Source organism: Tupaia chinensis, unplaced genomic scaffold, assembly GCF_000334495.1.
Source record: "Tupaia chinensis unplaced genomic scaffold, TupChi_1.0 Scaffold000262_1, whole genome shotgun sequence".
Taxonomy (NCBI): Eukaryota; Metazoa; Chordata; class Mammalia; order Scandentia; family Tupaiidae; genus Tupaia; species Tupaia belangeri.
Window position 1 is genome coordinate 1,130,950 of NW_006159742.1, and position 21,809 is coordinate 1,152,758.

A 21,809-nucleotide genomic window follows, 5' to 3' on the forward strand; every position below is an offset into this window, starting at 1 on the left:
ACAACCCCCCCCCCCCCCCCGGGGGGGGGGATGGTCATGCCACAATCCCTTCTCCTCCATTCTCCTCTCAGGATCTTGGGCACGCACGCACACGTGCCCGGCAAAAGCACTAGATTTTTATTAATTTTTCTTCACCTTTTCTCATCATGAATTTTTCCTTACAATTTCAGCCTTTCTCTCCTTTTTTTTTTCCTCCTCTAAGTTATGGTTATATAATTTATTTCTGTGGTCTAGTTCTGACACTAAAGTAGCAGATTTCCTTCTATTCTGCTTTTAAAAATTCTGAAAACACTTGCAACAGTGCTGAACACATTCTTATTAATTGGTCAGTCTCAGTAAATGTGATGTCCCTAGCCAGTCATATCTTAGAATAGGATAAGGTTCAGGGGATGGCAGGTGGTACAGTGTTTAAGGTGCTGGACTCCCACATGGGTGACCATGATTCTAGTCCCAGACCTGGTGGCATGCTTTCTCACCTTCCCTCTCTCTCTCTGGTCAAATTAATATAATAATAATAGGGATAAGTAAAACTAAATAAATAATTCTTTTTTTTTTTTTTAAAAGAATAGGATAAGGTTCAATGGAAAACAGAACTAATCCACTCTACTTCTTGGGTGTCCTGCCACCTAAAGATGGGTTTTATTGGTTTACTGTATGTAATGAACAATCTTGATTATGGTAGTTATCCTTTTTCCCTCTCAAAGTTTTAATATTTAATAATTAATAGTACAACTGGTCAAGGCCCAAGATGTGAAGATAACATGTTCAAGAAAATGAGGAGGAAATTACCCTTTAACTATAATATATAATATGTGGTAAGAATGCACACTTTATAATATAAAACCTGTCTACACATACTGGCTAGCACAAAAAGTCATCTCTCTTGTCTTGAAAAAATGTTATTTTGGATTTCAGTGTCAATTATTAGCAGCCTTAAATTCTTCTCTGTGCAGGTAATTTTTTTTCACCTCCCAGTTCTTTCACCTCAGCCTGTGTCATGAGGTTAGTGATGTTTTCTCCACATCATCAATGCAACTACTCATATCAATTCTTACAATGATCTGGTTGGACATGGTCTGAAACTTTTCTCGAATTTGCTGCAGAAGAGTACGCACCACCAATGTGAGATCCTGCATGGTTTTGTTGTCAGGCTCAGTCATTTCCCCAGTGCTTAGCTTGGTCTGATGTCTCAGAGCATTACCTTAGAGTTATCCTTTTATAGTTTGTAACTGATGGTCTGTTTTAGACACAGGTAATGTTTTATTTGAATAGCTACTTTTCTATGATGATCTAGCCATTGTTCTCTGATATATTACATAGTTTTTATACATAGTTTATTCTTTTTAAAATTACTTAAGTTTCTTTTTGTCTTTGTTTTTGTTTTTGTAATTACCAAAGGGTGCATGTGCTCACCACAAAGAAGAGAGAGATAGCACCTCACATTGGGGCATGGTCATGCCATAATCTGTCTTCCTCCGGTTCTTCTTCTGTTAGGATTTTGGGTGTGCATACACACATTCTGGATGTGTTTTGAAGTCACCAACCTGGATTCCAACCATGGTGGACCATGTGAGATCTGACTCCTGAAGTATTGCACTTAACAACTATGCTATGAGCTAGTCCTATTTTTTTTTTCCTAGTAAACGCTTACTTAAAAAAAAAATGCATATGGAAGTTTTGAACTTCCAAAAGCTCTGCAAAGTTTCATATATAAAAATGTGAGGCTAGGCGACTTGAAGAAATTTGTCTAAAGTCACATGACTGAATCACGGTTAGAACGACAATCTGTTAGATCCAAAGCCCAATTTTTCACTGACTTTCCCTCTTGGCTCATGCTGCTTCTGCAGAATACCAGAGGACTCACCTGATCCAGGGTGGAGCCTTCTCATCCCCTGAGGCAGAGGGAAGGGTGGGCCTTTTGTTTGTATGCCTTTTGCAAGTTGAAGCAGTCCTTATCAAACACTTAGGAAGTCTTTATGTGTTTGTACATCCTAATTGTTTCTTGGCAGTATCTTCTTTCTGTACAAGTTGTACTAAGGCACGGCCTTGAATTTCATTAATTTTTATTACAGTAATATTTCTGACTTAAAATAGAATACGTGAGTTTTAGCTTTTTAAAAAACTAAAGATTGATTTATTATTATTGAATTGACGAGAGAGAGAGAGAGAGAGAGAGAGAGAGAGAGAGAGGAGAGAAAGCTGCCAGGTCTAGAACCTGAACTGTAGTTGGCTATGTGGGAGTTCAGCACCTTAACCACTACACTTGCCAGCCCCAAGTTTTAACTTCTTATAGTATCTAGATGCTCATCAGTTTGCCCATAGAGGGTTAAAATTGTCGCTATCAAAACAGACATTTTAGCTCAAGATAGAGGGCCCTTAGTTTCATCAGTATGCCAGTGGGTGTCTTTGCCAGAACATGATTCCCTTTATGCCTTATCCCCACTTCATTTCCCCTTTTATTATTATTATTTTAGGTTTTTGCCTTAGGGTATATGCCAGAGAAAGGGCGAGTGAGAAATTACCTCCCATGAGAGATGGCTATGCTACAATCCCTTTTCTTCCATTTTCCTCTTGGGTTTTTGGGCACATACACACATAGTCACATACCAGGCATGATTTTCAAGCTGCTGGGTCTGGGACTTGAACCATGGTTGGCCATGTGAGAATCTAGCACTTTAGCCATCATGCAACCTGCTGGATCCCCATTTGTTATTTTTGGCTTTTTTTTTGGTCTTTGCTTTTTCTTGCTATCTTTGTCCTTTCTGAGAATTTTTCAAGTGAGAACTGCCTAGTCAAACAAATGAAAAGATAGGGAATTTGGCAGTGGCATTAAGGATCAATTGGGTTACCACATGCCTGTTTTTATAATACATTATTTATAATGTGAAAGGAGGAAGATGGTTCTGAAAAAAAAATTTTTTTAAATTGATTTGTGTAGATTATTTGCCCGTTCCAGTGGAACTAAAATTGTTCTAATTTTTCTGTTATTCTTTTTTTCCTTGTGTTAATCTAAAAGTACCTAAATGCTTCCTGTTTCTCACTTGCTTAGGTTCTGTTTCCAGAGCCAGATTATTCATACCAAGGGCTGCTGGGAAGATAAGCAGAGGAGGGTAGCCTGGTCACATGTGGTCATCTACTTGTTTCTTGTGATTTTGTCCCAACTTGCTCTGGGAAGAAACTGTGGCTAGGTCAGTCCAGTGTCTTAATGTAATGTATGGCACAATATAGGTACTTAATGTTCAAAGAGTGAAAGACAAACTGATGACTAAGGACCACAGCTGACCTTGTTCTGCATAATATAATTCTCCCTTAGCACAGTTCAGTGAGACCAGGTAGGTGATTAATAAATATGTATTAAATGATTTAGGAATTATGCATCAGATTTGCTTGTATCTTTGCTCTTGTGTTCTCTGATAGCCATAGTTTGATAGTTTCCTCATTATAAAGAAAATCTTGAGTTTGTTATCCAAATGTGTGGGCTTATTATTATGATTAAAAGGTTACATTTTACATAAGACACTGCTTTATAACTTATTGTTTTCCTCTACCTTCAAACCTCCCACACAACTTTTAAATCGTTTTTATAATTAGGGTAACAAGGTGGATTTATCCACCTGGTTGCTACTGATGAGTGATTGGTGACTTTTGTACAGGCTAAACTATGAACAGGGTTTAAGAATAATTTTAGATGAATTCATGCATGATTAAGTCACAAGTTGTTGCAGAAAGAGAGGAGTTTATGGTGTGGGTTGCTGTGTTTGAGGTCAGTGTTGTCAAGAAACTTTCACAGGTGGCAAAGATGATTTCAACGGAATCTGAAAGCTTATTTAAAAATATTCTCAGTTTAAGTGCTTCAGTAATGAACCAGGTGTGCTTACTTAAAAAGCAATACTTTCTTAGGAGCAATGTTTTGAACCTAAATGACTTGTATAGTTAGTAGAAGAATGAGGTAGCTGATAAAAATGATTTCCTTTTGGCCTGGGATGATTTTAGTACCATGTTGTTATTATTTAAAGGAACTTTTCTCAGAGGAAGTGGATAGTATGTGTTTATTGGTATGGTAGTTTTAAATATTTAATGTGTGAACAAAAGAATAGATCATCTGAATTGTAATTCTGCAGTTTATATAGACAAGCAAATGCAGTAACTTTACCAAAATGTGAATGTCGTTCAACTTAAACAATTTTATTTGATATGATGTAGAAATATAATGTTTATTTCTTCACTTAGGTATGGCTTTTTTAGTATTTGTAATAGTTGGAAACTTTTAACACTATTTTATTATTAACAAGACTATCATTATTATTATTATTAGATATGCTTCATAATTCAGGTAGGATATAACTGTACTAAGCCTTTTTTTTTAAGTTTATTTTTTTATTTTTCATGAGAGTGAGATAGATGAGGATGGGTGGGTAGAAAAATGCACACTGAACAAGGCCCCATGCTGCTATCCCTTTCCCCCTATTTGCCCTCTCAGTCAGCCAGGCCTGGTCTGCAAGGGAACCCGACTCAGTCTTCTGTAGGGATCCAGTGTTGCTTGAGCTGTGTGCTACTGCTATGCCCTGAGCCTTTTCTTTTGAGCCTCTGAAAATAGTGACTGCTTGTTACACCTCATTGCAGGGTAGCTTTTGTTTTTCCTTTGCTTTCTAAGCTTAGAGCTGGATCTATGCATTGTCAGATGGGCTTTCCTGCCACATGATCCTTGAGAACCTTGGAGGAGAAGCCTAGTCGCCTTTACTGTGTTTGTAGGTAGGGGACCATGGCAGTGCTTTTGTCAGCAGTGGAGCTGGGTGATCATAAGTGAAAGAGCAATGGCTTTCATGTCCTTACCTACATTCGAAATGTTCTCTTACATGATTTATATTAGTTCTAGCTTCCTCTCTGCTGCTCCTTTTAACTAGTTATTTAAGAGGAATTAACTCTTTTTTTTTTTTTTTTCCTTTCCAACCCTTAAAGAAGTCTCAAACTGGAAAGGTACTTTCCGTGTATGCGCGCGCGCACGCACACACACGTATCTGAGTCAGTAATAATCTTAGTGTTTGTCTTAGTATTTTCTTTTCTTATGAAGAAAGAGATTTTTGCTATGGGATGTGTGCATTCAATGGAGAGACAGAGAGAGATAAACAGAAAGTGAGAAATTACTCCCCAGGAGGCATGGCCACACCACAATCCCTTCTCCGTTCTCCCATTGGGATTTTGGGCATGCATACACACACATGCCAGGTGTGAGTTTTAAGCCATTGGGTCCAAGTCTTGAACCACAGTTGACTACGTGGGAGTCCAGTGATGTAACCATTGCACCATCTCCTGGTCCCCTTGTCATAGTATTTTCATTACTTTGCCACATCTTGGGGAAACAGTTAAAAAATAGACAAAAAAAAAATGCTAAGTCTAGAAAGGACTGTAGAAATTAAATATAGTCCTCTTATTGTTTTAAGTGAGGAAACCAGGGCACCTATAAGTGACTTGTTCTAAGTCATACTGCTAGTGATAGGTGGAGAGAGGACTCTACCTCAGAGCTCCTAACTCTGATTACTCTGCTACTTCTTGGGTGCCATAGTGACTGAAGGGAGTAGAAGTTTGTAGGAGAGCACATATTGGAAAAGGAGATACTTGAAATTCTGGGAGTGTGAATTTAGTGCAACTGAAGTTAATGTCTTTTCCCCTTCTGTACATTTCAATCATGTATGCTACCTTGTAACTGAGATAGCTTGGCATCATTATGTTTGACAGCATTTCTGTCCTGCAGGTACCTTACTATTTGGCGAGGGGCCATGCATGCAGGGCACAAAGAACAGCACTGAGAACACTTACTTTACCTTCATTCAGCGGCTCCTAGAGTAAAGGTAGCAAATGTTTGATAGAACTCTCAAGGAATTTTCAGAAATAGTATTCTTTTATAGCCCGCATTGGCTACATAAAAACATTATAAATTGTAGCTAATTATACTGATTGCTGCTAAATAAGGAACTACTCATACTCAATGGTGGTGTTTTTTTTTTTTTTTTTTTTTTCCTGGTATAATTTGGAGTAGCAGAGAAACTGTACTGAGAAAACGTGGTTTGTTTATTGTGAAGGGAAAACCATCAAGACTGGCACTACCCAATGTTACCTCTTTTCTTTGTATCACAGTAAATTTTTAGGGCAAAGACCATGGTGTTTTGTTGTTGTTATTTTTTATTTGTTTGTTTTCCCCTTTTTTACTTATTTATTTATTTGGAGAGATTTTTGCTATAAGGCACGTGTGCTTGCCAGAGAGACAGAAAGTGAAAAATCACCCCCCAGGGGGAATGGCCATGCCACAATCCCTTCTCCATTCTTCTCTCAGAAATTTGGGCACACATGCATATGCACCCGGTGTGAATTTTAAGTGGCCGGATCCAAGACTCAAGCCATGGCTGATTACATGTGAGTCCAGTGATGTAACCATTACATCATCTGCTGGGCTCTATTTACTTATTTTTTAAAGTTTATTTTACTTCGAGAGAGAAAGAAATAGGCATCCTCAATGGCATCCCAGCATATCATGAACCCCTTCCTCTGGTTTTCTTGCTAGCCAAGATCATACATGTACATGTAAGCCAGTATGTTTCAGGTCAACCCAGGATCCAAACTGTAGTCTTCCATGCAACTCCAGCATAGAAGAGTGTGTGTGATCCTGCTTGTACCAACGTGCATGGGTGTGTTAGGAATCCACAAGAGTTCAAAGAGGAAACTAGTCAGCACCTTTCTTCCAAGTCTAGAATGAACAACTTTTTGTATTTTGATATCTGTATTTTTTTCCCCTCTCTACAGTTTGATGAATTACACAAGTGACATATGGTTACTTATTAAATACATAATAATAAAAATATTGTTCCATTTTATTACAGACTTTCACATGCATCTGTAAATTTATATAATATTCTAGCCTGTTCTGTTTCTAATAACAGACAATCCTCGAGTCTGGGTAATTTATAAAATAGAAGCTTATTCAGCCCATGGTTTGAAGGTCCAAGGTCTAGGGCCCACATCTGGTGAGGGTCTCTGGCAGCATTACAACGTCGTGGAGAGAAGTGCTGTGTCTGTGTCTGTCTGTTCTAGTCTCCATCATTTTTCTTATACACCTACCAGGAAACAATGATGGAACCCTACCCTAATGACCTTACTCCTTAGCTCCAAAGGCCCCACTTTTCACCAGCATAGTCAGATTAAATTTTCATCCTCTTAATCCAATCAGGATGAGATTTCAAAACATGAAATCTTGGGAGACATTCAAGCCATAACACAGAAAATATGAAGCATTATTTAGTGACAGTTTTGAAATCATATTATACTATGTACTTAGCCATGCCATCTTTATATCCTCTGTATGTAACATTAATGCTTGACAATAAATAAATGTTACTGAAGTTGTTTATTTATGTTAGAGATTTTTTGTTTGTTTTTAGGGTGTGTTCACCTGCCAGAGAGACAGAAAGACAGAAAGCGAGAAATCACCCCCCACCCCCGAGGGGTATGGTCATGTTGCAATCCCTTCTCCTCTAGTCTCTTCTTGGGATTTTGGGCACATAAGCACATGTGCCCAGTGTCAGTTTTAAGCTGCTAGGTCCAGGACTTGAATGTGGCCAACTACATGGGAGTCCAGCATTGTAACCATTATGTTATCTGCTAATCCCAATGTTACTGAATTTAAAATTAACATAATAGATTTTGTATATACTTCATCCAATTCTATATATAAATTGCCATAAAATATGAGTGCTTGACAGAGTTAGAGAGGAATAGAGAGAGAGAGTGAGCATATCCCCCAAGGGGTCATGGTCACATCACAATTCTTTCTCCATCTCATTCATTGAGATCCTGGGCATACCTGTACATGTACCTAGTGTGTTTCTTAAGCCACTAGGGTTAGGATTTGAAATGTGGCCAGTCATGTAGGATCCGGCACCCTTAATCATTAGGTAACAGGACCAGCCTTATTTTGTTTGATATTTTTGGTTTCTTAAATAGTTACACTTTATTTTGTTCTTTCTGCCTGAAGTGCCCATGTCTCAGTACCCAAAACCATTTCCTTTGAGAAATTTTCCGTGATCATTTTCTGATAAATACACTCCCTTGCTCTATGCTTTCAGGCCTCAGGGGCAGCATCCTCATGTTTTTATTTTTCTCTTTCCTTTTATTCATGATAGAATGTATACACATATATGTAAGAGTAAGAGTGAGAGAGAGGACAATCAACCATTGGTCATACTATGACTTCTTTCCTCCAGTCTTCCTTCATGTCAGCTCCTGGGTACTCTCACATGTGCCAGGTGTGTTTTGGCCAACCAGGCTGGGAATTTGAACCATGGTCACTATGTAGGATCCAGCATCCCTTGAGTAGTGCTTTACTACTATCCCATGGAGCCAGTCCAGCATTGCCTCTTTTTAATGTTTATCTCCATTGTAAATCTCTTTCTTTGTGTGTGTGTGTGTGTCTTGTTTTTATTTACATTTCATCAACAAACATCTTTGCATATGAAACTTCCGAACATGAATACGTTTCATGTTGATCCAGTTGAAAATATTACCATACACTCATTCTTAACACATAATTTTACACTTTTGTGTTAAGTGTTTGGCTTTTTGTTCTCTTTCTTTTTAAATTCCTCCCCTGATTCTCTCCTGTCCCCTACTGCCCACCCTCCCACTACATTGTCTCTAGTATCCATAGTTGCTCTCATGCCTTTATAACTTCTAATCTTTCACTCTGAGTCATAGAGTGCAGACATTCTGTATATATTAAGTGGGGACATACAGTGCTTCTCTTTCATAGTCTGACTTGCTTCACTCAGCATTAAACCTATCGTATTCACTATTTTCTATCATATGCCAGGGTCTCATTGTTTTTCATGGCAGAGTAGTATCCTGTAGTGTACATGTGCCATACTTTTTTCAATCTATTCATGTGTTCTTGGACATTCGGGTTGATTCCACATCTTAGCAATTGTGAATAATGCTGCAATTAACATGGATGTGCAAGTATTTTTCTTACTGATTGTATTCCTATTCTTTGGGTAGATATCCAGGAATGGAATTGCTGATTGCATGGTAGTTTTATCTATAGGTTTTTAAGGAACCTCCATATTGTTCTCCACAATGCCTCACTAATTTACTTTCCCAAGTGTGTAGGTGAGTTCCCTTTTCACTGCAGCCTTGATAGCATTTATCATTTATTTCTTTAATCCTAGCCATTCTCACTGGGGTTAGGTGGTATCTCATTTTGATCTTGATTTTGATTTCTCTTATGATAAGGGATGTTTTCATATGCTTTTTGTTCATGTGTCTTCCTTGGGGAGTTGTCTGTTTAGCTCATTTTCCTATCTTTTAATTAGCCTTTTTTTTTTTTTTTTTTGTGGGGGGATGAGTAAGCTGCTTGAGTTTTCTGTATTCTGACTATCCGATGGATGGTTTGCAAATATATTCTCTCATTCTGAGGGTTGTCTTTTTGGAAAGCTGTATTTAAAAGAAGTCTTTCTTGGTACACAGTACCTCTTTGAGAGCAAGCAGTACATTTGGTTGTTCACTGCCATAGCCTTGTAATTAGTATGATCAAATAAAAGTATGATGAATTGAATTATGAGCATGGCTTTAGTAGTTCGACATGTAGTTCTTGGAATGACAAAATAACAGTTCTTTGACTGGTCACTATTGCCTCTTGACACTTGGTTCCCTTTTCTCTTTCCTCTCTCACCATTACCCCTCCACTTCCAGATCTTGTCAGTTTAACCTCCAAAGTATGTATCCTTAATCTGCCCATTTTAGTTCATTTCCATGGCCATAGCCCAACCCCCTATCCTCTTTTTCAAAGGCCACTAGAATCATTTTGAGAGGCAGATATGATTATTCATCTCTGATTTAAGACATTTTATTTACTTCTTATTTGCTACAAGATCCTTCCAAGGCCAGTGAGGTCCTAGCTGCTATAGCATTTACATTTGCCTCCTCCCACTCACATCCCAATGTGCTCTCTCCTTTTCTCTGTGCTTTATCGATAATACCTTTTATTCTATCCTGACATGGTCTTCCTGCCACCGGGACTTTGTGTGTGTGTGTGTGTGTGTGTGTGTGTGATATGGCCACTTTCTGGAATGCTCTTCATTACCTGATCAATGTTTATCTAGGTACTTCCTACTCATCTTTCAGTTTAGGTCCTTCTTCAGAGCCTTTCCACTCTCTCTCTCTCTTATAGAATTTATTACAACTGATTATCTGATCAACTCATCATTTCATAATAGGTTGTAAAAAAAATCTCAATTCATTCAAGAACTGGGGCTGGCTTTGTTTACTTGTTTTATGATTCTCTGATAACTAACACAATGCTTGTGAAAGAGCCTTAGTAATATTGGTTATTGAATTAATGAGCCAAGGGATGATTGAGGGAATAGAAGAATGGATAGATGATTGAACTACCCATCTGGGACGAAGAGAGCCCTCTGGACTTACTTATTCCTGGAACCAGGCACAGATTAAAAAGCAGGATCTGGTGGTGGTGATTATTCTGTGTGTGGTTTGTTCTTCATAGTCTTTCTTTCATAATCTTATTAAGGAGGCTAAGTAAATGTTGGCATGAGAAGACATTCAGAGTGATAATTTTTTCCTAGCCTTTCACCTGTTTTCATTTTGAGATGGTAATAGGCCTGAAAGAGTAAACAGCTGACCTTTAACACCTAAATATCAGTATTTTCCAAACTTGTTCCATTGAGGGAATCACCTGGGATATTTGATATAGGAGGTCTTAGTAGAGATAGGGATCTGCATTTTAAAGCATAAGTTAAGACAAACTTGGGAAACACTGCCCTGGACTTACTATCTGATAATTGTATATTACTTAAAAAAAAAAGTATGGGCCACTTAAATGAACTTGAATCTGTGAAATCAGTACATTAGAACTTGATTATTTACTTTTGAACTGTTTCTTTTCTCCTATATAGTAACTGATTGTTTTTCTGTGTATATGGGAACAATTTATAAATTATTTGTGGGTTCAGTTATTTTATAATTGGGAATCTTTGAATTTATTTGTATTTGGAAAACATTAAAAAATAAAACTATGGAGGTTATTGAACTTTTGAATTTACTGTGAGACTGATATTTGACTTGTTAAACCTATGGTTAAAAATGTTTTCAGAGAAATTGACCTAATGAAAACTAATGTTGAGGATAATGTATCTTTTGCATCTTGAAGGTACTGATCTGATAAATAGGCCAAAGTTATTCTTCTATTACCAAGTCATGTAGAAAATGATAAATGGTACCTTTGTCAAATAGCCCATTTAAACGGTATTTTAAATCTCTTGTGGAGATACATAAAGGAGTTAGTAAAGGTGTTTTGATGCTGGGTGAAAGATGTCATCAAAGAGAAATTAATTTTACCAAAGGGCTCATGTCAAAGCTGGGTATGAATGAATGAAACATGTCAAGCAGGTTTACTATTTTATGATTGCTGTGGTAGTAGCTCCTCACAGAAGCAGTTAGCACCTTGGGCCAAACATGTTTCTTGGGTACCAGATGTGTGAACTCATAAACAATTTAATGTAAGATTACAGTTGGTAAATGAGTTTGAAAACATGTTTTTAAATTGCTTATTTTCTAATGTTAGTTTGCAGTTACATTTATTTCAGTTAGATATAAAAGATTCCTGGCTTGGGTGAATGTTCTGTGTTATGTGCATGATAGGTTGCTAAAGTTGTAAAAAGATGACTGGTTTTTCTTCTTTATTGCGCATACGTATAACTCATTGATGTCAATTACCATAGGTCATTAAGAATTAACCAGTTCAGGCCCAGCTGCCCTGGTGCAGTAGTGTGCTCACTCTGTGGTGCTGGAGCCATATGGGTTTGGTTCCGGGTCAAGCAGTAAATGCCAGACACACTCATGCTTCTGTCCATGAAGCTGAATAGTCAAGAAGACTGAGGGGACGATTGTGATATGGGGCCCTGCTGAGGGTGCATCTCCCCCCAGCCCCCTTTTAGCTCATAAAATAGATAGTAAATGAACAAACCTAAAAAAAAAATAAAATAAAAGGATTAGCAATTCAAGTTAATATTTGTCTTTTCCCTGTGATATATTAAATATTTTTGAGGGATTTAGTCATTGGGATATTTTTAGATCAGTTTATGTGAAACTGGAGGTCAAGAACATTTAGTCATAAAAGTTAACTTTAGTGATTTGCAATTATCAGTTTTTTAAAAAGTGAAATACAACAGACTAAAATTATAGCCTATTATATAATAAAAAAAAAAGGTTTTTTGAAACTTTTCAGTTATTTGCCATGATGTGAGTGTGTGTGTGTATATAAATGTGTATGTGTTTGTGACTACTTGGTTGAAATATAAAATATTGTTTCTTCATGTGGAATATGGTCAAAAAGTCTAAAAGCCATTGTCCTAAATTGTTAACTTTGAAGAATTACTTTGCTCTGTTGGGGCCAGAAAACTAAGTTCATCATTACCATGTCACCACCCTCTTTTGTATATGTCTTCAAAAGGAAAATTTCTTAAAAGTAAAATGAGAACTGGAGTCTTTTGGATGAAACTATATGCAGGTGGTTTCATAACTACAACAATTTGTGTGTCACATAGGTAGTAAAACCCTTTCTTCACGTTTTTTTCTCTCTTATTTCAAGATTAAATTACATAGTTCATTGGATAAAATCTTCAGAAAACAGTATATGGACAGAACTTGTGTATCGTTTTTCTGCTTTTTAATATTTACTTATTTTCTCTCTGCCCTTCCTTTTTTCCCAATGAACATATTTCTTGATTTTTTATTCTTCCCATTTTTTTGCTGCATTTCATTTTTATAATATTGTCCCAATTGTGCTCTTATTGATAGCATGACTTTTAGGAACTTAAAGAAGAGCCAAAATAACATGCATGCCTTTCTAATACTTTCTAATTTCAGGACCTTTTTGGACTTGCTTCAAGAGGAGAAGAAATCGCTTAGAAACAAACTTACCTCTAGTTTTAGGGGTGTACAAGTCTTATGATTGTGTCCAAGAATTTTTTACTTGTTCTAATTTAGTCTCAAGAAAGGAGAAAATCAGGAGAATTCTATAGGAACCCCCTTTCTCATAATTTTCTCCCTTCCCCTACTTTTTCCAGTCTTGAGTAGCACATGGAACTTTTCTAAGTAAGACACTACACAAATCTGATCATTATCTTTCCCAGACAGCAACGTTCATTATCTGTTGTACTGCATTTGGCTCCATTTGGTCGGAATGGGTAATATCATGATCCTTACAATCTTACTTTTCCTTGAATGGAGTAGTTAAGAGTTCTTCTGATTCCTAGAAAATCTGAAGATTAATCAAATGGCTACAGGGCTAAGTGAGGATTGGTAATTATATGTATTGCATTCACATATAGTGATTTCTTCCTCCCTTTGATTAGCATAGATTTCATTGTTGTATTAGGGTCAGTTTGGCTCCTATATATCAAAGCCCAGTATGGCAGCCTTTTAAACATTCTTGAAAGTGATTTAACTCTCATAACAGTCCATTTAAGCCGTGCAGAACAGTTAATTGTGATTCTGTGGCATCGGTGACCTAAGATCCTTCTGTTTCCTTGCTTTCTCAACTTTTCCCCCTATCTTTGTTTCTATCTTGAGAGAGAGAAAGAGAGAGAGAGAAGGATAAATCCCCATTAGGATCTCATCATGCTGCAGTCCTTTTCCCAGCGAGTCAAGATCACAGGCGCATGTGGGTGCACTCATCGTGTTTCGGTGGACCCAGGGTCCAAACCTGTGTCTCCATGTGACTCTGGTAACACAGTGGTGCTCTACTGTCTCCACTACTGCTGGGTCTGCTTTGCCATTTTTATTCTAAACCTTTTATCTCATAGTTAGAGATGACTATTTCTGCTCTTCCCACAACATTGTTGTTATTATGATTATTAAATGGAAGAACAAAAAGGGAAGGACATGTTCCTTTTAAGGGCACAACCTAGAAGTAGATCTTTTTTTTTTTTTCCTCTCTTATGCCATTGATCAGACCTTGTCACATTGTCATATGTAGCTGCAAGGAAGACTCAGCTATATTCATCTGAGTAACCACGTGGCACATGACTATAGAAGAGAACTTACTGTTGTAGAAGGGAACAGTTATGAGGGATCCAGGGATCCTCTCCACTATAATAGTCAGTAACAGAAAAGGGTTTAATTTTGCAATGCTTTTGTTTTCTTCTAACTTATTGTTGTTTTATGGGGAGAAATGTTCCCTTGAAATTATCAAGTGGACTTGAGCTACTGAAAAAGTTAACCTGAGTTAATGTATTTGTCTTTGGGACTTTTAAGTCAAGTTTATTCTAACATTTACAGGGGATGAGTGTGAGAAATACTGAGATAAGGTTACTTTTCTTTAACTCTTATTTTTCTTGTGCCGTTTCTTTCTTTTCCACCTTGCTCGAGGCTAATTTTGTACTTGTTTTTCTTCCTGTTTTTAGGTATGGCACAGTCACAAGGCTGGGTGAAAAGATACTTCAAGGCCTTTTGGAAAGGCTTCTTTGTGGCAGTGCCTGTGGCCGTGACTTTCTTGGATCGGGTCGCCTGTGTGGCAAGAGTGGAAGGAGCATCAATGCAGGTGAAAAAGAACACAACTTCATTCTAGAAAGCACATATTTCCTTTTTTCTCAAGCACTAAAAAGGAGAGTGCCAGTTATTATTTCTATGCTGGGAACTGAAAGGTTTTAAAAAAGGCATTAAACTGAAATTTTACTTTCCTAAATTTCTTTATAACGCCCTCTAATACCGTCATGTTATCATCAGAGAAGAAGTGAATAAAAATAACTACCCAATATTTCTGTGTGTCTATAGTCTGTTTTTTTCCCCTGAGAACTATAAATGGAGATTCTGAAGGCATTTTACTAAATGACACTGTTATCTGTGAATATGGCCGTATTTGAATATTCTTTTAAAACCAGATTATTAGTACAGTTGCAGGATGGGTCTGGGTCATTGATATGTAATTTTAGTTTTTACTGCGCTCTTTAAGCATGCCCCTGATGAGAAGGTTAAGTGTAGTTACAGGGGAAGACCTTTGGAGTGGAGCTTTCCAAAAGTTGCATCTAGTCTATTGCAATAGCTTAGAGAAAACTGTGTTGTCCTAAAGTTGATGTCTAAAACTGAGCCATTTAAGTAAGTTTATGCAGTTGAACAGAATGTGCATTTTGCAATGATTTGGTTTCTTCCATTATTAGCAAGTATTAGGGGCATGCATAGTGTGAAATAGCTATATAAAATAAATAAAATTATACATGTTTCTAAGAGATTAAAATTATACAGAGAATAGCCAGCTTAATTTTCTGTTTGTTTGTTGAACTAGCTAAGGGCGTAGGCATCAGCTTTAGGAGTTGGAATGAATTTGCTTAATTTATTGTAATATGGTACTGTATTGAAAATCAAACCTCTTCCTAAGTTCTGGTAGTCAGTGAGCTAAGGAAGGCCCAGTGGATCCTTAGGGTATGTGCTCTTTGGATGAAATCAGAGGTTTAAAGCAGACTTGCCTTTATATATTTCTATCTCCATCATTGGAAGGTGGTCAGGACCTTCTCTAGGCAGGGAATTCTGATCTTAATCCTTATCTTTCAGATTCCCTCTGTGGTGAGTCACTAGCCCAAAGCAAAATGGCCACTTACTTTGATTACAAAAATATTTTAATTCAGCAATACAGTATACACAGGAAAAGAGATAATACAGGTGTGTGGCTTTATTTCTAAATACAGTGTGATATATTTAACATAGACTGGATTTTGCACTTCCTGCCTCTGTAATTTTGAATTTCTGGCAGCCGTGTCTTGGACCTAGTCCTTAGGGGAGACTTTCTTCATTGAGCTTTTGACCAGATCCTTCAGATTAAAACTGCCTTCTACATAATCACTCAAATCACTTTGTGGTCCCTAGTATCCCTTTGATCCATCTACTGGTATGTGTCTTTTGATAACAAACAATCAGATTAACAGATATTTTTCTCCAGTATCATTAGGGCTCTCTTGCTATACAACCATCACTATCCTGAAGAGGATTTTTCCAGAATATAAAATCTCCTTGCTTTGGATTTGATGATATTCCATAGGATCATGGGCAGTCATAGTATCCCAGTCTTTATATTTTAAAATCAGTATATTCTGGACCAACAATTATGTTCATAGCTTATGTTGATAGCCAACGAATTCATTAAAAATATTAGATATGGTTCTTACCCACAAGAAACTGTCTTATGAAACAGAAAAGCTTATCCCCAGTGAAGAAGGCAGTTTAGACAGTGTTAAATCATGTCATCCCTAAATGCCAATCCTTGGAGGAATGCCAGGTTTGCATTAGACGTGTAAGAGTTTGTGAATGTGGGCTAGTCCCATAGTCTGGTGATTGGGGTTTGGAGAAGCTTGATTCCTACTACAGTTTGAATCTGAGCTTTGGTGTTTTGAAAAGTGTGTGGTGCACATGTATCCGAAATTCCAGCAGGATGGGGAAATGGAAGAGAGGGGATTAGAGCATGGCCATGCCCTTCTGGGCTTTCTCTCTCTTCCTCTCTCTCTGTCTCTCTCTGCCAAATACATGTGCCCTCTGACTACTTAAAAAAAATTAAAATGGAAAGAAAAAAAAAAGGGGGGGGGAAAGAATTTGTAGATAAAGTGAATTTCTTATAGTATTCCTGGGTCCCCACTCCCAAACAATCAAATTTATTACCTTAGATTTTGTTCAACATATTATGTGTAATTTCCTTGGCTATTGGTTATGAGAAAATAGCTCAATACAATTTAGGTATAAAGAGGGATTTATTACAAGGCTTATTATATTCCCATGAGGAGGGTAGGAGTATGGAAGTTGTCAGGGACTGCCAGAGCTCCCAGCATCCTTCTGTTTCTAAGTTTTGCTCCTTTCTGTATCTTGGCTTAGTTCTTTCAGACCAGCTTTCTCTGTGTGGCAGGGCACATGGCTGCTGGCAGCTCTCATGACTTAAGATGCCCGGTTTCAACACTACCTGAGGGGGAACGCTCTTTCCTTAATTTCAGTTTGAGAAAGCTTGGAGAAGGTTGTGATTGATTCCAGTGGGTCACATACCCTTATCTGTACAAATCATGTACAGTTCATCTGTGGCCACCAGGGTCCATCTTTGGACAGGTGCACACCTCCAGCCTGTGGCGAGGCTGGGAGATCTGTAACAAAATGATGGTGTCTATTTGAACCATTTTTTGTGGGAGTTGGGGGGGTGGAATACAGGTGATATTTTTTCAGAGGAAATGGGATGCTATTTTCAGAATAGAAGTAGAAAAGATATTCTAGGAGAAAAGGAAAAAATATATGTTTGTTACCGTTGGGTTTATAGTTTATGAATTTTAGACTAATTCTATAATAGATACTTTATTTTACAGTTTTATTAGCTATCACTAAATCATACTTAAAATTATTTAAGAGCAGAAATTGCAGGAATGACATTTGGGGATTAACTAATTTAGCATATTTGTAGACATCTTTGCTGCTCTGCAGCTTTGATGAAGTGAACATGTTTAGACCATGGTGTTCAGCAGAATTTTTGAGAGTTGGAATAAATTCCTGTCTTAAAATTTCTTTAATGACTTAAGTACTGAAATAGCTGGCAGGGTGTGGAGCTCTCTGGAAGTCCCTGAGAACCCTGCAAGAAACACATGTGCTTATCTTGACTCTGAGACCTGATAATTATATCTGGTGTAAAGCATTTGGGTGGCTTGTTGTGAAGAGAAGGAGTACTCTGGATGTGTCATTATGTCTCTTTGTACCAAGGCTTGGAAGTATGAAACAAAGACAGAAAAAGGGAGGAGCAAGGAAGAAAAGAAGTATAGAGGAGAAGAAAGCAAAGAACATATATAGATTGGCAGGGTGATAGATGATGACTGATAAAATTAGATGGGGTAATGGGATAGGAGACTGTGGCACAGTGACAAAGAGACTTAAGACAGAAAAGTGCTACAGTGATGGGGGTCAATTGGCCTTTCTGAGGTACCTTTCATGCTTCACATCTCTGCTGCAAGTTGGTGTGTAGCACTGGTGGGAAGTGCCATCTGGGTGCGGATTCTGCAGATTCTCAATATTCATCTAAGGAATCTGAGAGGCCACTTCGAAGGAAATAATGTTTATGTAGATTACCTTGACTTGAACATCTGTCACTGCGGAGTATGAGGAAGTCTTCAAAAAGACTATGGAAAATGCATAGTATGAAAAAACTATACATGGATTTTCAAACTTTTTCACATAAGAATAAATTCATACTTGAATTCCATTTTTCCACAGACCTTTTGAAGTTCCTTCCTACTTTAGTTTTCCTGTACCTTCAGGTAGAAAGATCCAGTCTAGTCATTTATGTCATTTCAAATATGTGATTGATTGTCACTGGTAACTGTGTTGGAATACAGAGTTGTTTATCAACTGCCAGTAAGAACAAAGCTCTATCTTAGATGCTCCAGGAGGTGGTAAATCAGATGTAGATTCTGCCTTCGAGGCGCTTTTACATTAGTGCAGCAGCTCAAGAATTATTAATGCTGGATGATGGGTACATCTTCAGATGAGATTAATATTGAAGCTGTCAAGCTGTTAGATATTTCGTCAATGCCTAATATATCCAGAAATGGGCTTTAACATACTATTTCGACAAATGGTCCTGGAAATTTTAATTTGAAACAGCAGTATCAGAAAATGATACCTTGAGCCCTTTTTTTATTGGCCTCTCTATTAACTTTTATATGGCAATGGACAGCCCCAAGGTTTCAGTGGTTTACCTAACAAATTGTTATGTCTTGCTTGTGTGTATGGGTTGGCAGTGGTTATTCTAGGCTATGGATTTGGTTCAGTTTGCTCCAGGAGCTGCCAGGAGTTTGCTTTTATAGGTGATAGCAGGACACAAGAGAATGAGTAAAAATACTTAGAACCTCTTTAAATTTTTCCTTTATTCATGATAAAGTGTGTACATGCACAAATGAGAGAGAAAGAGAGAGAGAAAGAGGGAGAGAAGGTGAGGCAGTGAGAGAGAGAGAGAGAGAGAGAGAGAGAAAGAAAGAAAGAAAAGAAGGAGATGAGGAACCTTTAGAGGGTCTAGTCATACCCAGATCAAGTTCCTCCAGACCTCCAGCCCGTTGGATCCTGGGCACTTGCATGGGTACCTGTGTGGTACAGACTGATTGGACTGGGCATTTGAACGACTGTTGTGTGTGATCCGCTTCCTTTGAGCAGTCCATTACTGCTGCACCACAGAACTGGCCCACACTTAGAACCTCTTTAAAGCTTCAGTTCAGAGCTTCTACCGTTCTATCCATATTTCATTGTTCAAAGCAAGTCACCCATAGGGAAGCCATGGCAAAGATTGAGTGAGAAGGAAGAATTGTGAATAAGTAAGCACATCTACTTTAGCCACTAGGATTCCAAGGACATTTTTTCTTTTTGGAGAGGCTTTTGCTATAGGGCACGTGCACTCGCCAGACAGACAGAGAGAGACAGAGAGACAGAAAGCGAGAAATCACTCCCCAGGGGGGATGACCATGCCGCAATCCCTTCTCCTTCATTCTCCTCTCTGGATCTTGGGCACGCATGCACACGCGCCTGGCGTGTTTTAAGCCACCGGGTCCGGGACGTGAACCGCGGTTGACTACATGGGAGTCCAGCGACATAGCCATTACGCTAACTGCTGGTCCTGGACATTTTTGATTTTAGAGGTCTCTTGAAATACTGTGTTTACCAAGCTAATATGGCCTGATGGTTATGTGGGTTGGATCCCACATGGCCAACTATGTGATTTGAATCCTTAAATGAGAAGCTTGAAAAATATGCTGGGCATGTGTGTGCATGCCCAGAATCCCGAAAAGAGGGAAAGATGGAGAAGGGATTATGGCGTGACTGTTCCCCGTATTGCAGGGGCAGTCTTGCTCTCCCCACCCTTTCTTGTGAACACATATGCCATCTGGCAAATTAACATCAACCAAAAAAAAACCCTTGTTTATTTACCTTGTGGTCTACCTGGAATGACCCTGGTTTTTGTAATTTAAGACATAAAATGGGAATAAACTGAAATTCTAAGTCTCTGAATTCTGGAATAGTTTGATTCATTTTAGATGTCTTTAGGTGTGAGATAGCGCTGGGCCACTGCATTATCACTTTTCTTAAAGATCACTCTGCAATTCGTAGATACGTTATTTAAGAAAATCTGGGTACCGAAGGACCAAATTAAAGGACCAAAGGGCCATACAATATCAGTCTTTGGGTTTATTGAATAAATGATATAAGATGACACTGAAAGTATTTTGAATTTTGCTGTAATTTTGCTGTAAGGTCTGTTTTTAGGTTTCCAAAAATGCTATTGGCTCATGATTAGGAGAAACTTATTTTGACGATTCTCTTTTTATGAGAAATAATTCCTTTTTATATAGTTTTTTTTTTTTTAGTGAAAGAGAGTATATTTAATGACAGAGGGTATATGTGTTCAGTGAGAAAGAGAGAGAGAGAAAGAGAGCGAGAGCGAGCGAGAGAGAAACGCTTACCAATGGGCTATGATCCAGCCACAGTCCTTTGTTTTTCTGCCTTGCTCCCCTTCAGGATTTTGGGCATGCCTGCACAGTGCCTGGCATGTTTTTCAAGCTGCCAGGAATGGGACTTAAAGCTGGTTGGTTATGTGAGATCTGACGTTTCTATGCATAGTACTTAATAACCACTGTGCCACGACGTTGCCGTGGTAATTCTTTACTTTCTAAACATTACTCCGTGGTTCTTTTTTTTTTTTAGGTCATGTTTTCCAATATTAGTTTACAATTCATCAAGTGCCTGACTAGGTGGGGTGATCGAACAGGGGAAGTCACAGACAGTTGAAAGTAAATTATACATGAACATATAGGTTTTAATGATACACATATGTAATTCAGTGGCAAATAGGGCTCAGCTTATGATTTTTTTTATAAAGCTGTGTAAGTATATTCATTTCATTGGATGAGATGTCCCATTTGCAGTGCTCAGCATACAATGAATGCTGGCACGAATTGTTGGTTAATGATTATTCATATTGACCTATTCCCCTCTGGTGCACATGAATCACTTCTACTGGTTGCTGAAAGGTTACTTATGAAAGTAGATGCACTTTTTTTTTTTTTTTAAGAAGTACCAGATTACACGACATTAATTTAATTCAGGAAATGAAGACTGATAAGGCACAGTTGAAACTACAGAAGGAATTTATGTAGGTGGAATGCAATTATTCAAATTAGAACTTCAATCACTTACAGAGGCTTTTAGAGTAAAAGGGTGCCCTAGGAATAGTTTAATGACCTCACACCAAAGTTTTAGATTTTATTTGATTGAGAATGCCTGCAGCAGGGTCACTAGCTCTAATAAAAGGTGTATGCTTTCTACATTTAAAATTAAGATTTAATAAGATCTTAAAGGTAAGTGAAGGATTTTTTTAAGTGTCACTATCTTATTTTTGTTGCAATTCCTTATACAATGTTTATACAGTGTATACCATTTTCTTTTTCTCATTTTGCAGAGCTGGAGAAAAAAGTACTTGAAAACATTACTACATGATTCTCCTTCGCTACCTCAGACTTCAGAGAAATATTGATATTTATGCAGAATGTATTAGAAAATTAGGAATGTGAGGGGAAATAGAGTTTAATCATCACTGAGGTCTTTTTTCATCAACAACGCACATTCACTGGTTTGAACTTGCCTTGACTTTCGGCTGCCTCTATATGATCTGAAAGAAACTGGTTTGTAACAAACCTCTTAGACGCCTACCTGGTTCTTTGCAGTCATTATCTTATTTCCTGCTG

At 37.8% G+C, this 21,809-nt stretch overlaps 1 protein-coding gene across 1 annotated transcript in view; it reads left to right on the plus strand.

The window, feature by feature from the left end:
- The window catches only part of LOC102485309 (mitochondrial inner membrane protease subunit 2), a 1,014,188-nt gene that overhangs the window by 49,924 nt on the left and 942,455 nt on the right, over nucleotides 1–21,809 (plus strand). Inside the window, exon 2 of the mRNA XM_006149436.3 lies at nucleotides 14,469–14,605. Within this exon, the coding sequence (XP_006149498.1) occupies nucleotides 14,471–14,605 (135 nt within the window). The 5' untranslated portion in view covers nucleotides 14,469–14,470. The remainder of the gene's footprint in view (nucleotides 1–14,468; nucleotides 14,606–21,809) is intronic.